Consider the following 19,747-nt stretch of genomic DNA (forward strand, 5'->3'; position numbering starts at 1 on the left):
GCAGCTTTCCCTTTCATGGGTAATAATAGTATTCCTTAAATCACTCCAAATAATATTCTATTAAATTTTTAACAGAAGAGTACCAGGCCTATTTTAAAATAGAAATCTTGAGTTCAAATAAGTTCCAGGTAAGCAAAAACTCATTCATTTTAAGGTGTTACTAGGAATTATACCACAGTTGGTATTACTATTTCTGTTAGAGGCTATTAATGAACTATATTGCATTTTGAATGACTTCCTTCATGTTTCACTATTTTAGAAATGAGTTTCTTACTGCACCAGTGTTTGACTTACCTTAATCAGTTTGTTTCTCTTTTCTCACCCCACTACAAAATCACATAGTTTAGAAAGCATTGGAGGGTATTTAAATGATTAATGGAAGTAACTGAACACTACCATGCCAGAGATTAAAGATACTCCTAAGAACAACGATAGCATCAATTCTGCTGCACTTCCTATTACATTTTTATTATTATACAGTCATGGAGTCACAGCTGACTTCTCAAGATGGGGAAAAAAAAAATGACTTATCTCAGAATAAGTAACTCTAACTGGCCAGCAACACCTCAAAACAATGCTTTAGTCTTCATTGTATTCAAGGTGACTGTGACATCCACGATACTAGGCTTGACCTCAACTATATCCTAAAACATAATAGCACTCAGAAAGCACACAGAAGACCTAACAGAGGTCAAGAAGAGCCTGTCTGAGGAGGTACTATAATATGAGACAAAGTACCAAAATCTTCACTCACCTCGTAAATCATAAAAGAGGCAAACTGACCCATGCAGGCAAGCTATTAACAAGGAAGCCCTTAGCAGTGAAGGGAATTTTAGTCCCAAGAAACCAACTGTGATATGCAAAAAATACTGTGAAAAGTGGATAGCTTAACCCGTCTCGCTTTGGGGTACCCCAGCTGCATACTCTCATCCTCTTTCTCCCATATTGTCTTAGCTTTGTGCCTAACAAGTACAGTTTGGCTGAATTCTTCTTCCCTTTTGCTTCTGGTCTCCCCCCAGCCAAAATGGCACAGCTCACCCTGTTGTGTGTACAGAGCTTCCTAATAAATAAAGTAATTCATTAAGATTGCCATAGGGTAACAACCTATCAAAAATGATAGTCCTCTTACAAGCTTCTCTGCTGCATGAGTACAAAGCAGATAGTAAAATACTTCAGATCTTTCAAACTCCACCTTCACTGTAAGAGGGCAAAATCTGACACTGAATAGCTGGCAATATAGCTGTCATCACAGAAGGAAAACATATCAATAAACAATTTCTATTAAACTTGAAATTAAATTTGAATGGAAATGTTAGCATAAACTAATATTAGCAATGAATACTGGATTTCTATATATATATTTTTTTTTTCTTTTTCTTTCCCCATTCCATTTACTCACAAGCCTTTGGTGTACCTCACGGATTGTGTATGTACTGGAGACAACCTCCTTTTTGACCTTGTTGGATAAGTTCTGAACCATGAGATTTTGATACTTCTGTTTTAACTGAAAGCTAAACGCACTCTGATAAAAATAAGAAAAACGCGGAGGAGCTTAATTAAATCCAAAGGGAATAACAAAAGAGATTTAAAAATATATACAAAAAGCTTTGAAGAGAAACAGTGATTCCAAACCCAAGGCCAACCATCTCTCTCCAAAGTGTGACAGCACTCATTTTCTTCACTTAAGCACAGAAAAAAAATATGTCAAACATTTTCACTTTTTACCCCACTGCTCACCATCTCCGCATTTTTAGAGAAGTTCTCAAGTAGAACGTTTCCTGCACTTCTGAGGAACATAGGGATCTTAACCATCTCTTTCCTTTTGCACATCACCTTCGAAGATAAAGTTGTAGCAATTATTTTTTCCCAATCGCAATTTTCCCTACTCATTTGAGCAATTATAAATAGCTCTCAGTACTAACACAGTTCTAATTAAACACAGCCCCTTTGCATTTTGTCTGACTGTATGATGTATCACATTCTGAACCTATCTTCTTAAGCGTTATTAGAAAAAAAGTTTTCTGCCGATACCTATGGTAAGTGTATCCAGGGCATTTTTTCTGCTTCCCTTGCGATTTCATTGTTAGCTCATCCAGAAGAATCTTCTGCAGTTGGGCTTCACTTTAACAAGGGCTGACCTTCATATTCTGAATGCATTTTTTAAGTCCATAAATATTACTAGGATTCCAGCTTGCCTTTTACTCAAAACAACTTCTCTCATAAAACTAGTTAGGATTTGTGGCTCACAACAATTAGCTTACCTTCACTAAACTACCATAGGCACCAGTGAAACTGTACCCTTACTGCAAAGTTCACAACCTATTCAAGAACACCTAGAGATAGATCAGAGCTTCCTGGGATTACAGATCAGTGACAGTACATATTTATGTCAGTCTTTTAAGCTGGGAGAAAGACCATCAGATAGGTCACTAGATAAAAATTCTAACAGTGTAAAAAAATCACGCCCGTAACAAAATTTTCATTGAAGGCCAAGTTCCTGAAATCAACTACACAATAACTAAAGACAAATAATGTCTTTCAATCCCTTCCAAATAACTAGAATTTATTACTATTATTTTAATACTAAAAACTAAGACTACGCACCCTCCCACTGTGCAGGTATGGAAGTTACTTGAACTAAAAACAAAACAACATTCCCATAGTAATGTACAAAAAGAAAAAAAAAACCCAAACAAAATCCTTGATTCACAAGACTCAAACTGCTGCATCACAGCTTACAAAGAGATTTGATAAAAGTATTCTGTCTAGCAATTCCCTACCATATCAGCACCTATTTTTCTGATGCACACACAAAAGCACAACTACTTTATCGGAAATTATCACAGCTGTCAAGTACTTTTATAACTACAAGAAGCTGGAGCTTAAGTTACTACTAATACATAAGCTCAAGTAAGTTCATGAACTCACCCTTTAGTTCCTTCCATAGTTTTCAATGGAATGGTTTCAATTAACAGAACTCCTGAAACCAGACTACAATTTTTTTCCATTAACTTCTTTCCTACGTAATTCCTAAAGTCAGCATAAACAACAAACCAAGCCTTGTAACAGTCAGAGGAGGAAAACAACAGGAATCCCTTTGCCTGTTTTCTCCAATTGTAAAACGAAGTTACTATAAATAATTTATGCAACAATATTGGGATACAGATTCTATGTAATCCCAATTACATATGAATACGATAGGAAAGACACAGCTTTCTCATATATGAAACAATCAAGCACACCCAAAATAACTGGTGTCTTCATGTACTTTAAAATTCACTTATATTAACAGTAATGAAATATTTCAAGCTACATCAATAATAAATTCAAATTCCCACTTCAGAGTCAAACTCAGCTTGAGAGGAAGATGCTTCATACTTTTGTAAAACTGCATGAGCATCTATAACAAATACTATTTTCAATGCTTTACATGCACGTGCATGTTAACAACATACAACAAAAGGTTTCCAAACATGGCTCCTGCGAATTTGGGTTTTATTTGACAGCATGTTTTATGTCCACTTTACATAGCAAGAGGCTAAACCTACCAGATTGGCTGGGAGAAAAAAATAATAAAATAATAATAATAATAATAATAAATAATAAACAATAAAATCAGAAAAACGTGTAATACACAGAGCTACTTTAACACCTGAAACCTGACCCAATTCCGAAACATAGATTCCCTTTTATGTTATGTGTTTTTTCAGACACATATCCTGCCCCTCCATTTGATAATTCAGACATAAATTAAACAAATGCAGAATAAACAGGGTTCATGAATGTATACACCGAGACACTGTGTAGGAACTTCTTTATTTCTAGTTCACTGTGCACTCAGAACAAATCCTTCAACAGCAAAGCACTAATCTGACACATCCTCTTTCTCTCACCCTGTTCTTGTCACCACAGCATGCTGCTTCAGCTGGAAGTTCAGACAAATGTTTGCATGTGAATTTGTAAAGTAAATCACAGAATGTAGATGGAAAAGAAAAAAACAATACCCTGTACGTCATGTTTTCAGTATAGTACACTTAAGTCATTTCCATTACTAAATGCAATTCACAGCAGAGCCAGATGGGAGTGAGAAAAGGTGGGAGGAAATCCCTTAAACTGGTACTGCCAAAAAGTTCAGCGTTGTTGAACTACTCTCACCATTCACAGAAGTTATTCTAGGCTCTTTAACTGCAATTCTCCTAATCCCATATGATATTTCAACATACACTCAATGAAACACAGCAACACCAGGTAAAATGAGAATAGCAAGTGTGAAAATTTAAGATCTCACAGTATCTTGCAGAAACACAGCAGTATCATTCTTTAAAATACCCTGAGGTGTAATACTTTGACACTACTTATACTATAAATGAATCACTATAAAACACACCCCTCCAAAATTATACACTGATGACTCTAGAGTCTATTGCAGAATCATAAGGTTGGAAAAGTCCTTCAAGATCACCTGGTTCAGCTGTCCACCTATCACCAATATTGCCCACTATATCATGTTCCTTAGTACGACAACTACACATTTCTTGAATACATCCAGGGAGACTGACTCAAACATTTCCCTGGACAGCCTGCTCCAGTTCCTTTAAGACTTCCTTCATGAGGAGCAACCAGCCTTCCTGGCCTCCTTTACCCTTCAGGACTGAATCCCAAGGGACCCTCCCTTCCAGCATCCTAAATAGTTCAAAGTCTGCCCTCCAGATGTCCAAGGTAGCAGTTTTGCTGACTTCCCTCCTGACTTCACCTAGAGAACTCAAAACATTGTGTGCTTGCTCCACCCAAGACAGTTTCTGACCTCCACAAATCCCACCAGCCCTTCTCTGTTTGTGAACAGCAGGTCCATGGTAGGCTCTCTTATCAGCTGCAGAAGGAAGCAGACTTCCAGACACTCTAGAAACCTCCTAGACTGCTTCCTCTGCACTGTGCTGCATTTCCAGCATATATCAGGGAAGTTTAAGTCCCCCATAAAAGCAAGAGCAGGCAACCATGTAATTTCTTCAATCTCCTCATAGAACACTTTATCTGTCTCTTCATCCTGGTTAGGCAGTCTATAACAGACACCCACCAGGATGTCAGCCTGTTGGCCCTCTCCTGACCCTTAACTATAGTGACTCAGCTTTATCATATTCAGTCCCAAGCTCAACAACATCAAAACTTTCTAGGACAGAGCCACACCAGCACCCCTCCTTCCTTGCCCATCCCCTCTGAAGAGCTTTATAGCCATCACTGCAGTATTCCAGCCCTGGGAATGATCCAAACATGTTTCAGTAATGGCAACTAAGTTACAGCATGCATAGTGCCCATGGCCTGTAGCTCCTCTTTGGTGAAGTGTGTGCCATTCCAGTACTGTTTCCAATGATACAAGTGGATTAAAAAAGTATCATTCACACATGTAGAATAATTATTTTAATTAAATTGCTTTCCCTCTTCCGAGCCTAGGCAAAAAAGAAACATTAAAAAGCAGGTGGTAACTGAAAATATTTTATCATTGGTAGTTTAAAGCAATGGTTTCTACTGTATAGAATACACTTCATTTTCCTACTATGGTTACTGTTTTGTATAAAGGTTTCCACAAGATGGTGCTGCAGTCCTATTTTAGAAGGTGTTTTCATATACCTAGAAAAAAAGTATATACGTTATTGTAAAACTAATGAATTGATTCCCAAGATCTATTTTTAAACAAAAAGAAGAACAAGTTCATACCTTCATACCCTCCAAGTTCTTTTATTTTCCAGAAACAAACATAATAAAAATGGAAAGTTCTAATGCAAAATTCCAAAAATCCTTGATTAAGTTTATACAGCAGGTTTGATCAAGTTATGTACTTGCTTGTATGTAAATTGTAATTCTGTACAATTATAGAAAAAGAATCATTACTGTTAAGATACAAATTACTTTTTACAGCATAACATGGAACAGTTGGGTTTTTTCCTTCATCTGCAAACCCTGCTTAAAAACAAAACAAAAAACAAACAAACAAAACCACATTGATTTCATGAATCAAATTCCCAAAATCTTTTATCTAAAGTGGGTGTAATAGCACAAAAAAGTACTGATGATATGCCACTAATTTACAAAGAAACAAATCTTGCCATACTCTACACATTTTAGTTTGATTATATGTTTATGAAAGTCTTGCATCTACTTACATCGCTAAAGAGAAATTTTAATGTAGCTTCATATCATAAAAGCCTTGTGCATCTTTGTATACTGGATGGTCTCCATCTGTGCTGCTAGTCTTAAAACTTGTTGGGTAAGAGTACTAAAACATTCAACACATCTCTTGTAGTGTGGGTTTACTTGCACATTTGATCAAACTGACTCAAGCTTTGTTTGTGTTAATGGAAGTCAATGTGTTGGCACTCTCTAGCTGCGTACAAAACCTTATATTAAAAAAAAAAAAGTATGTATTTAAAAGCATGTATTCAAGTTTTCATTAAAACTCAGTCAACAGTACAAATGGTAAGATAGTAGGCAATAAAACCTCTTGGGTGCAATATGCAAGTACCAGCTGGAGTGTTTCCAAGAGAATGTAAACCACAGTCCTCAAGCCCACACTTTAAAAAACACTACTTAGCACACTGCTAACAAATGTCAACACAAAAATACACCGCTGTGATGACTTTGCTCCACAAAAGGAGAGAGAGGGAGAAGCTATTTCAACAGTTTTACAAAGTGAAAGTCAGTGAGGTAAATTTCAAAATAAAAAAATCATAAATACGCAGATGTATTAAAAGATATTTACTCAAACACAAAAACAGTGACCATTACAAATTTGATACATTAAAAATTTAATGTTGTACAAACATACATATTAATTTTTATATCCAAACGTCTACAGAAACCAGGCCTGAAGAACTGCTCTTTCAGGTCTTTTCAGAGGTGTTACTTGAGGTTTTCAACAATTCTGAGGTTTCTTCAATTCTGAAAATAAAATTTGTTTACATAGTCACATATACTTATTAAAATACACTAAAAGGCAAATCAGTTATTTACCTCTGAATGGATCCACAGTACTAATATTCAGCGTTAAACTAAGCATCCACTCATGTACCTCTTTTTCTGCAATTGGTTTACACACTAAATGTCTATCAAATACCTAAAAACTTAACGTAGACACACAGAAAGAAGCAACCCATGCAAAATTAGGGAAGGTTAAATCGCAAAAGAAGGCAATAATTTATTCAGGACAGGCATTTGTATAAAATGAGTTAAATATATTGCTGTTTCCTTAGCAATAATCAATTGTAATGAAAGTATTTCTTACAAAAAAAAAAAAAATAAATAAATTACTTAGAATTCTCAGTAATAGCATTAAACACACCTTAATGGAATGCTTAGGCTGAAATTGGCTTTTCTTTTTCTTAAATAATGAAACAGCAGAGTTAAAACATTAGTTACTTTTCAGGAAGAAAAGTTGCTCATTCAAGGGAACACCCATCAGAAGATAAATAATATTGCTATTCCCTGTCAGTTGAATTCTAAACACCCTTTAATCTTTAGTTGATACCATTAAGAATGCTTCTATTGCTTTTTAGAAATCAAAACAATGACTCATCCCACAAATATAGAACTGTAAGTGGATTTATTATCCAGTGGAGTCATAAGGAAATGCCACACCTGATGTAGAGACCTTTGAGGTTTGGAACACGTATGTACATTCTCTTTAAGTCTTAGTCCAGTACAACTCTCTCCTGGGAAATGAATTCCTGCTGCCCTTTCCCATTACTTACATTTTACTTATCCTTTCCATTCTTTGCCTTGTTGTCTCCTACAATTTAAAAGCAACAAGTTTAGTGAACTCTTCAAATGGACTGTCAATCTGAAAAATTCATAGAGAATGCAACTTTAAGCACAGTTTACATAGCAAAAGGATTTTTTAAGAGACAGATCTAGAACAGGTTTACACAGTTTCCCTGTTTTATCACTAGCAGCATACACAACCAATATTAATGCTTACTTGTTTGTTCTCTTGACATCAGAAAGGAAAACAATGAAGCATTTGCCAGTTTTAATTACCTTTGAAATCTCTGTCAGATCATGAGAATTAATTATCGTGGCTTTGGGAGATGAGTCCGTGAATAACAGTGAACCGCATCCAGACAACTGATGAGGACACTCTGTCATCTCCTCCTTCTTTTCTGCATCTATGGAGAAAGGCTCATTTTTACATGAATTTTGCCTTTTTCCTCTTGTGTTACAAGGTCTGCTACCAAATAGCTTGATTTACTGTATGTAAAAACAGTAGTGAATGCATTGTTTGGAAAGGAAAAAAAACCCAAACAAATAGCCCCTACTTATTAGGATCCAAAATAGTTTTCTCATTTCTTAAGGCAAGAGAAGATGAAGTATATTAGGTATTACACAAACAAGACAAACCCCAAAAAGATCATTTTGGAATGCTACCTTTTTCAAGCGAGTACAGTGAAACCAACACTTAAGAAACTCTACTATTAAATGCATAATTTCAGATGGTTTACATTATTAGTTCTGTGATGTTTTTCAAGCATATTTTTAAGTAATTTGGCATTTAAGGAGCAGAAAAGATAAAGACAGCACATAGCTTAAAATTTCTGTTAAGTTCTTGCTTTTTGCCTAGCCTTGCTCACACTGGACTTGATTTGGCCTCCATTCAGCAGAAACGGTGCTACCTTTCACATTAGGAAGGTTCCAGTACTCTTAAATTCAGAATTCCATTGTCAGGGAAAAGAAACAATTTTTTACATAAAAAAAGCATTCATGTGACCTTCTTTTAAGTAATATAAGCATCTCCAGATTCTGTCTTTGGAAAATGTTCAGCTAAGCTATTTTGTAATTCAAATACATTAAATTATTTCTAATCAATTTAAAAGTGTTTCTTCAGTACAACAGAGATTCTTGAAGAGTAATACAACAACAAAAAAACCAGCAAAAAAAAAAAAAACAATGACAAAAAACAACATTCTGAGTACTGTATATCCTTAGACAGACAATTAAAACTGGCTGCACAATCAATAAATTTACAGTGACTTTTGTCACACTTTGGAAAAACCAGAATAACAAAGTCAAAAGAATTCTAGAAGAAAGAAAGTTTGAAAATTCTCTATAAAAGACCATCATCCCGCTTCCTGAGTATGAAGTCCTCAAATGTCAGTAATATATCATTGATCATACAAAGGAAGTAAACATGGCAAGCTTTTTAAGGTCTGCATAAAGATCCAGTTTCTGAGACTTTAAAATAAACTCTGACATAAACAAGAAATGGCCTTCCTAACTTACATGGAATGTGGATTATTCAGATAAAAGAAGGTTTATCATTTCCTGTCTAATTCCTATGCAACATCCCAACACTCGACCAAAAGGCCTAATAAATGAGAATATCCTCCTTACTAACAGCGGTAGGAAAAATAGCTGCCATCAGGGAGACAAGTCATGTTAATGAGTGATGAAACTTAAGGGGTAAGAAACTACCATTGAGGGAGAATTAAAAAAAAGTTACTATGGGGCTGGGGAATTTTTTTCACTTTTTTCCCCCACGTAAGGCTGTTTCATTTACCTCTGGTATATTTCTAAAATTCATCTGGAGACTAAAGAAAGACTTTGCTGTGCTCTTGAGAGTAAGAGAGTTCAGCAAAAAGGTTAGTTGGATAGTTGCTGTTTCAAGAGAGAAAAACTAGAGAGAACGTTCAGCACAGTTTATGAACTTGTTTTTGTCACAGTTTTGCCCAAGTCCCATTGGGAAAGTAAGCAATGTAAATACGCCACTATTTTTAATACAATAAACTGTGGCAGCAAATTTATTTTGTGTGCCTTAAGTTAGCATCTGAGACTTTTGGTCATGTGTTATTTGTAAATGAATTAGCATGCTACATATTTGCATTAAAGGTTAAAAAATTATTTCTGTAGCTTATTTAGCATCTGTATTTACTAACATGAAATTTCCATTAGGTTCATTTCTTATCTAATGTAATGTATTAAATTAAAACTGCAAACAATTGTCCACTTAAGAAGAGTGTTTTAATCAAGGTCAGCAAGAAGCACTTAGCATGTGACTTTAATTAAAAAAGTCATTAACACTCACCAGGAGAGACTGGAATTATACTCGGGGTACCATCTTGACTTACACTGTTGAACTCTGCAGATAAGTCTCTCTGAAATACAAGTTTACTGTATTTTAGCCATATATAAAAAACATCTTCTGGCTGAACAGTTATACTTAAGTACTAAACACGAATACGTTTTGTCCAGCAATCCAATTATGTCAGCACTGCACACATGTTTTCAAATAACTGTGCATTCCATGAAGGCTTTATTAATATTGCTGTTAGTAAACAGGTCAAAAGCAGGTCCAAATATAGTTTCTATAACTTTGGTATGAGTAGAACGAACAGCGATAACGTTCTTGACCTGTACTAACAACTAGATCTTGATTTTGGCTGCTGTTAACTTGAACAAAGCATACCTTCCAGACTCAGTTAATATTCAGATATGCAGCATTTTAATCTTAAAAATCGTCCTACAGATGAACTGAAATTCATCCCACTTAAATGCTTGGAAGCCAAGGCTAGATAAAGCTAGTTCTCCAGACCCCAAAATGAGATAGCTGTTTCTAGAAAGGTCTCAGTTTCACTTGATCTAGCTTCAGAGAGACTGTTCATAAACAAGGAAACAAAACTGATGTTCCACTAAGAAATGTATGCAATTTCTTTATCTCAAATTTAAAAACAAACAAACAAAAAAGCCACAAACAATATCCAGCCTTTATTAACCAACAAGCTATTATTATGTTTGAAATCTTACCCTTCAAGAAAAGTACAGTACTTCATAACTTCATATGCTGGAATACATAACTGTATCACTTAACAGGGGATTATATCCAAGTAAGTAGATAAGGGTGAAATAGTAAGTGCTGTGAGAGAAAAAGCTGAAGAAGACTGCAATTATGAGTGAGAAGGGAGGGAGGGGGAGAAAAAGAAAAAAACAAAAAGCCAAACATCTGCACTGAGTGCTATTGCCCCACTCCTTTCATTGAGAGGGATTTGGTAGCCTTTCAGATTTTCCTGGAGCTAAATTGCACAGCTGCTGCTATTCTGTGGCAGCACTGCAATACAGATCTTAAGAGTGTTCCTGCTATGGTGGCTAGATGCCAGACGTTCCCTGAAAAACCTAAAAGTAAGAAGAAAGAAGTAACCCTAAATTGCTTCTGTATCTGCAAAGAACTTGGACGGAACTTCAAAAAAAAACAAAACAAAGCAGCAGCAATTCTCTGGCCCAAAGGAATATTTCCAGGCAGTTTGCAGAAGCCTATTAGAAAAAAAGTTTTAAAGACTCTTCCTAAAGCCCAGATTCTTTTGCTTTGAAAAAAAGGGGCTAACAATGCCACGCACAACCTGAATTCAAACATATGACTGTTCGAAGTTGTCTGCAAAAACAGGTACTGCAGAAATAAACTCATTTCCAGTAGATTTTTTAATGATGTTAGTGTCAAGTATTTTCACAGTGAATGTTCCATCTTATTCCAGATCTCTGAACTACTTCAATAAATACGTTACCAAAGTTGTAATAAACCAAACATATACAGAATTTTTTTAAAAAGCCTAGTTTGAATTATAAGCCATTCTGCACCACACATGCGGCAACCACCTCTTGAAGAAAATGCATTTGGAAAAGACTCAAATCTGTTTGGCAGTGTAGCTGAAGTGCCCTTGAAATTGATCAGAGGAGAAAGAACATAATATTGGCTGACTCACTTGGACATACTTCCACTGATAATTACATTATGATATTTATGCACAAGAAATCGATTTCAAATGCTAAATCCCTTAAGCCATTACTACCTGAGACTGTTGAATATATATATATATATATATACATACATACACACACATATATATATATTTATGTTAATCACTATTATTTTTGAAGGACAATCCCATGATCAGTCTGAAAATTTGCCCATTTCAAAACTCATCCTAACTAGTAAACCATCAAGAATAGCGATTAGGTAAAAAAACAAGTATTTTTATACAAGTACTAGTGATATTTTTAAATTTTCAGACATTCTAAGCTCCAGGTTATGAGTTAATTCAACATTCTTACAAGTACGGGGAAGAAAAAAAAAACAAACAGAAACCCCACACCTTTCAAAAGGGTTTCCAACTTCTGGAAAGAATCTAACAGCATCCTTTGGATACACATGCAAACACGTTTTGAAATTAAGCATATGATCACAAAACTGACGTCATACAAACACGCAGTCAGATATGAAATTAAATGACACTTACTTAGCAAAGGTCTTTCAGCAGTATGAAAATAAATACTTGATAAATCTCTGACAAATACAGAGCTTTGTATCACGATTGCAATACCTTCATGCACTTAAAAATACAACTAATATCACAGACAAGGCAGGTAAGTGCAAGCAAAAATGAGAAAAGCCATCAATTAAGTTAGATATTTAGAAGATAATCATAAAGCAAGCACATGATTAAAGTAAGAATCAGTTTCTCCGTTAATCCTCTATTTTTCACTGTGCATGCACATAGAACTATGGTGAGATACAATGAAGTCTTAATCTTCCAAAGGGAATAAATGTATCTGATTAAAGATCAGTCTGGACAACTAAAAAGGAAGTTCAGCTTTATCAATGGCAGAAGTATCGCCCCAGACTACTGAAATATGCAGCCCAGAATGAGAGATCCAAAATAACATGGACATGGAACCCTTAAGTGTGTCCCCATTACAATGAAATTCTCCAGATACGATAAACTTTCAAGGACAGCATAATTTTAAGTCTGTGAAAGTTATCTCAACAGGCTCACTGTCATATAAAAATCACACAGTCACTACTTATGAAAATATACTGAACTACACCTGCTGAAAACAGTTTCCAAAGGAGAAGTTGGTACAGAATATTAGAAAGCAACAGAATGTAGCAATTAAGTGAAAAAAACATATCCTCAAATAACACTGGCATTAAGATCAGCCTACTAAGAATAGTGGAAAGCATACATCAAGAGGTAGGAAAAACAGAAACAAGCTTACAGCACCTAGTAATAGCTGAGAAACACTAAAAGTTAGTATTCTAATAGCTGTATCTGCTTTTATTATAGAAATAAATTTGAGGTTAATATACCTTTTTGGACTGAAGCAACAGCTCTGTTTCAAGAAGCAAAACTCTGCTCAACAAATTATTCCAGTCCTTCTCATCTATAATCACCTTCCCTTTCAGCCTCTCTTCTAAAACACGTAGCTTATCTTCCATCCAGTCTAGCTTATGAAGCTTTTCCTGGCAATCAGCAAGTTGACTCTGTAGGAACTCCATCTGAGAATTACCTTCTATGACCTGAAAACATGGATAAAACACATTCTCTAACTTGGCATAGATCAATGAAATTAAATGCAATTTTCCTCAATTTTAAGTAAGCACATTATGCTACATTAGAAAATTATCTTTCAGAATTGCTATAAACTGATTATTCACCAAACTAAGCTTTTACAGGATCTGTTAACAGAACTGGCACTTGAAAGATCAGTACAATTTGACTTTTTCAACCACTGAATATATATATGTATACTAGTTATATTTAAAGAGAATCCAGCTATTCTTTTAAAACATCATCCCATAAGAAAGGTCCTGTAAAAAAAAAAAAAAAAGTTAGGAATGCATTAAATATCTAATGCGTATTTAATTTATATATTCTTACTTGTTCACATTTAACTTCTTCAACATCATCATCATCATCATCTAAGTACAATTCTTCTGCATTACCTCCCTCTGCTGGAAGGGATGGTGGATTAAGGGGTGTTGGATTAATAGGTGCAAGAGGAAGGTCATCACTAACTTCATCTCCTAAGTGTCGTTCTACAAGAGGCATCTTTTGAGCACGCTTTAAAAAAATAAAAGTGAAAACCCAGTGATGTTTCTCAGTACAAGAATATTCACATGCATTGGACAGATAACTGGTACAAACCATCTATCATTCTAGTATTTAATTGTTAAAATTGAAGTTTATCCCGACAGGCTGCAAAGCATAGAAAGCCACAACAGGCAGTTTGAATTTTTTTAAAAGGCAAGTCATATAGACATGGAAGATCTGTAAAATAAATATATACACAAATTACTATATTTACTGAATACACTGATTCCCATCTATAAACAGTGATGAGACCATTAATCACCTCTCTTGTTAAAAAACAAAGAAAAAAACAAAAACAAATGCCAAAAATATTGTCTAAGGTTGTTACATTTCAAAGTGTGGATTAGAACTCTCTAGTTTCCTATGTAATAACATACACATGGATCACTCCAATGACGACATCACCACTCAACCTTTCAGATAAAAAACAAGCTTGAAAAAGAAACATGGAAGTCTCTTTTCTTTGACTACTTCTGAAGTACTGCAGGTTACCAATGTTTTCCTTCCTTTCAATATATCCCTCAGAGGCAACAAAAGACAAATTCTGCCTTTCTCTCCAGACAGAGCAAGTCTCACAAGCACTACCTTTCACAAACCAAAATACGTTGTCTAATGATCAAGAACCTACAATTAGTAGTGGACTGTGCAGTAAACTGCAAGTGTTAAGACACTACGTGTTCTAAAGTGACACTGAAATTCTTATCTTCAAGGGAATTGTTAATACACTCACATATACTCCCATTTAATTCCACTACTCTGGCATTTCAGATGCTTTCTCTTTGAAGTTTTCCTCACTGCTAAGGGCAGCATTCACCTAATTAGAAATCATCAAGATTTACTGAGCTTAGTCCTAAAGAAAGTTTTGTAGGATTTTACTTTAACCAGAAAAAAAATGGGGAAAGCTGTCTCCTCCACAGGACACAGTAACATTATATATATCAGCTCAAATATTACTCTCAGAAAACTGAAGCCAAAAGGAATGATACATTATGAAATCTTTGTTAAACAGATTCCAGCAAAAAAAAAAAAAACAAGAAGCATTTTAAATGTAGCTTTCAAGACAGCATAATGTCCAGCCCAATACAATTCCATCTCAAAAAAGATGTACAGTATTTATCCAATTGAATCTTGATTATTGTTCCTCCTTTTTCTCAGGTATAATTCAACAGTATTAGATCATTATCACCAAGATTCCATCAACAACTCAGTAAAAAAAGAAGTGATAGTTTCTGTAACAGCCATTATCTCCATCAACCACATTGTGAAAAAAAAACATCAAGCATGATCAACTGTTAAAACCTACATGAAAGCACGTATTCCAGAAAGAGTGTGACTTGCTACAAGTGAGACTGCCTTTTAGACACACAACATAAAAACCCATTTCATACCTGTTTGGAATTCAGAGTGCTGCCACTGAGATCAACAAGAACATTACCACAATTTGACAATATTTCACGTTTTGAAGGTCTGAATTTCTTCCTTGCTTGCGACTTAACCTTAAAAATAAAGAGGAGGAGAAAAAAAAGTCATTCTAATATGGAAACATTTTTCTCAGAGGGAAAGAAGACACCACTTCCAACCACTGCTGGCAGGCAAGAAAACTGCACCATACACACATAAATGCGTTTAAGTCTCTGAAATACAACACTGTCTTAAAATAATAATATAAAAAAATTATATCCTAAATCAACAGAGAAAACAGATCTCAAAACAAATACATATTCTTAACACCTACGCAAAGCTGAATGAAAGTTGATCACAAATACTGAACATGCAAGGTTGAATGTCAAATAGGATAGAAGTATGTCACTTTCAGAAGCACAATTAGAAATAAAGCAAAGAAAAGTCCTGAAGATTTTATAAACTTAAATGAAATATGAAGACTATTTTTAAATTAAAATAATGTCTTTAAGCAGTCAGCATTTTAACTCAGACTTAAAATGTATACTAACAAAACACAAATACAAGTTCATATTTAAATTAAATGTTACCAGAACTTTAATGTTTCAGAGGATTCTGGTAGACACCTGTAATGTCTTGAGTTACACAAACACTTGCTGTGCTAAGAAACAGAAAAGTCCACTTATCCATTAAGATATAAAGTACTTAAATGATCTTTGTTCTAGTAATTTTATTTTGTTTATACTACAACACACTGGCAGCTTGTGTCTTTTATATACTCAACAGCATTCAGGAATCTCAGAATGCAACTTTATACTAATTTTCCTCAAATTTTGATAAAGATAAACTGATCTTTACCTTCTACCTAGAGGACCAAAAACACATCAAGAATAACATTCCTCACCACGAAGTTACCATTTGATCAGTACCTTATTCAGGTTACTTAATTCCTTATGTTTTTTCACCACACAGTTGATAATGTCACAAACAATCTGCATTTTTCTTTCTGCAAAACCAAACTGAAGAAACTGCTCTTTTGTTAGGATTGGTTTATAGTGAAATTGATCTCGAAGAAGCTGGAAAAAAAAGTTTGCTTTGAAAATCACTGTAAAAAATTATCATGGAAATGACATGCTCAGGTTCTTATTTTTCTGCAGTCTTTCATTCTGCACCTATTCAGTTCAAAGCATTAAATTAGATTTTAACTTATAAACTGTTACAAATTGGAGTTTAAACCTAAAATTATTTTAAAATATCACGTTAAATTAATTTCTTAGTTGTGTTTCTATTATAATTACTGAAAGTTGCTGTGACTTTTTTCTTCTGCTGGTTACAATTTCTCTGTGTCTACTTCTGACCACATAACTTGTTCAACAAATATTTCAGTATTCCTCAAACCTAATATGTAAAGAAAATGCATTACCGATTCTGTTACTGTCCTAAAAAATGAAATTTCTTTAATTTTCCTGAAAATTAGGAAGCTAAGGACTTTCCACATCCTTGGTGACTACTGATCTTAAACATTAACCAAATGACAGTTCTTACAGACAAAAGATTTCACTCTCACTAGGTTCTTTTACAAGGTCATACACAAAAAAGAACATGAAGACAGATACCTTATAAATAGCTTCAATAAAGCGCAAGTCACTCTTTGCCGTAAGTTCCACATCACATTTCACCAGAAGTTCTGCTATGTAAGTTGAGAAGGATGTAAAGGAATAGCTAATTATGGGTAAAAACGCAGCTGGATCACCCTTCACTAGCCTATTAAGAAAGAAAATTACTTTACATAGCAAAAGAAAATAAAAGACCTTGCACAACTACAGACAGTTAACATGGAAGGTTAATATAGCATACATGTTACTCTCAAATTATATCTCCATAATATAGCAAGCAATTTGCACCTGAATTATATTGTTTCTCCTTCATTTTCAAGTTTTCTCTCAGGTTCTCTTGATTGCAAGCACATTTCTATGCATATCTCATTCAGCAGCATTTACTGCTATCTATAAAATGCCTGAAACAACGCTTTTTGTGACTCCCCATATGATCCCAACATGGTCAGGTCTAAAGCCCAAAAGTTCTATGTTAATCACCTTGCTCCATCTTTACACGATGAAATTTAATGAAGAAAGTGTTGTGGGCACTTAGAAAGAAACAAAGAGAGATTAATCAAGGGGAAAAAAAATTGCTCAGACTAGCAAAAGTGCATTATTTCATCTTTCATACCATGTGTATCAAACTGCAACTTCATACAGACATACCCTCTCTGCTTACTCATCACTGGATGCAAAGCCAGTATCTTGCTTACACATCTTGCTGTCATCATGTATTAGCAGAAATTTATTGACACTATTTCTTACACTGTATAATCCACATCTCTTGGGTAATTTATCATGCGAAGTCCTTGTTCTATTTTCCTTAAACTTCCTTTTAGGTCTCCTGTTGTCATTCTTCCAAACACTGCTCTTTCAGATTATGAGGAAATTTTAATATTGTCTGCTCAAGAAAAAATAAGTAAAAAAGTACACATTAAAATTACAATATACATCGTTATCACTGAAATTTCTCTTTTCTAGAGGCTACTATTTCTGATGCTACAAAACAGCATAGAGCTAGGGTTCAGTACTAATTAATATCTGTTATTTCCCTCATATCACCCATATCAGGACTGAGTAGAAACGCCTAATCCCATCAACTATCAAAGACCTTTAAAGACAGAGATCTGAATGCAAATGAAGAATTTAGGGCTGCTAAATCAAAAAGGATGGAATGAGCTTCTTCATTATCTCAAATGAGAACATGCTTCTCCATTAAACAATCCACTAAATCAACCTAAAGTTGTTCAAGCAGAAGTGGTGCAACAAACTCAGCAGCCTAGGTCCTTCAAGGCAGGTTTAAGTTTATTGGCACTATGGTCAAAAGGTCCAGTTTTAATCTCTACATCATAACACACAAGTCAAAATCCTGCTTTTTAGTTTATCATTCACAGGAGACTCACTTAATGACATAGTATAAACTACGAAATGGTGCCCTCTCTCTGCAGAGTTATCTTGTAAGAAAGAAAGAAAGAAAGAAAAGACAACAGAAGAAAATCATCATGCATGATATCATCATCATCCAAATCAGCTTTGTCAAGGGCAAAAAGTGGTACAGGTAACTCGTACTTTTAGTGATATTTTCTGGCCAAATTGATTAATAAATTCTCAAGTGGAGGAGAAGACTGAGTAAAAAAAAAAAAAGTCATTGGAAAAGTAAATAAAAAGAAACACATTAGGCTGATACTCCTTCAAAAACACATTATATTCACAGACACTCCACGAGCACTGTTTGCTGTATCTTGTGAGCACATGTTTATAAGCAAACAATATTAGTTCTTCTACAACAAAAAACTTTAAAAGCATAGACTGGATAACAGCCAAGCTTTCAAATCACAACTGAAAACAAAGCCTACATCTTAGCCTTCCAAACAGACCGCTACAGTCTGAGAAAGGCTATCAGCAAATTGCCAAGCTCAGCAACTTTGAAATGTTTGAGAGGAAAGGGGTGGGGAGGGGGGGGGAGAGGAAACAACATAACCACCAACAAAAGCATCTTAGACACAATATTCAGAGTTATGGAAATAATGCTTCTTCAGAGAATTTCTCACATCCTTGAGATCTGCTTCTGAATAACTGCCATAATTGGAAATTGTAGTCTTTGCTGGGTTACGGCCTTGCTAGGGGCTTGGGCCCAAAAAGTGGTTGTGAATGGAGTTAAATCTAGCTGGCATTCAATCTTGAGGTGTTCCCCAGGGTCTGGGGCCTGTCCCATCTAATATCTTTACTGATGATTTGGATGAGGGCACTGGGCACACCTTCAGTAAGTTTGCAGTGTTGTCCAGAAGCACCGATCTGCCTTGGGGCAGGAAGGCCCTACAGAGGGATCTGGACAGGCTGGATCACTGAGACCAGTGGGAGGAAGTTCAACAAGACCAGGTGCCAGAACAGGTCCTTCGGTCATCATCTTCGTAGAATTCCTTTCCATGTCAACAAACACTTAGTAGCCCATTAGTCCAAGCAGCAAAGAAGTATCGCCTAGTAGGTAGTATGCACATGAAGATATGCTCCCAGGATGCACAACTTTGCCATCTTCTCCCAGCAGCGGGCACGGGCCGGAGTCCGAGGTGCCGGCAGGCTGCGTCCTGCTGCCCCCCTCCCGCCCCGAGGTCAGGTCTCCCCCACAACACCCGAGCAGCCGTGCGGTCCAACCCTGCTCCGAGAGGCCCCGGCACTCACCTGCGACGCCTCTCGTGGCCGGAGCCGCCCGCCTCCGCAGTCCGAATCTGCCGCCCCGCGGCACAACGGCCGCTTCCGCTTCCAGCGCGTCCCTCCGCGGTGACGCCACTTCCAGCAACAACAGCGAACGTCAAACCTGCCTAGCAGGAGGCGCGGCGGCGG

At 35.7% G+C, this 19,747-nt stretch overlaps 1 protein-coding gene across 1 annotated transcript; it reads right to left on the minus strand.

The window, feature by feature from the left end:
- Positions 1-5,710: 5,710 nt before the first annotated feature.
- On the minus strand, positions 5,711-19,721 carry CEP44 (centrosomal protein 44). Its single transcript, XM_072335255.1, has 11 exons — positions 19,586-19,721; positions 17,672-17,807; positions 16,925-17,072; positions 16,238-16,384; positions 15,296-15,403; positions 13,695-13,877; positions 13,124-13,333; positions 10,070-10,139; positions 8,029-8,156; positions 7,743-7,780; positions 5,711-6,933 (listed from the first exon to the last, which is right to left on the minus strand). The coding sequence occupies exons 2-11, from the start codon at positions 17,758-17,760 to the stop codon at positions 6,876-6,878; spliced, it is 1,179 nt and encodes a 392-aa protein (XP_072191356.1). The 5' UTR covers positions 17,761-17,807; positions 19,586-19,721; the 3' UTR covers positions 5,711-6,875.
- Between the last annotated feature and the right edge of the window lie 26 nt (positions 19,722-19,747).

The sequence above is a fragment of the Excalfactoria chinensis genome, chromosome 4 (assembly GCF_039878825.1).
Source record: "Excalfactoria chinensis isolate bCotChi1 chromosome 4, bCotChi1.hap2, whole genome shotgun sequence".
Lineage (NCBI taxonomy): Eukaryota > Metazoa > Chordata > Aves > Galliformes > Phasianidae > Excalfactoria > Excalfactoria chinensis.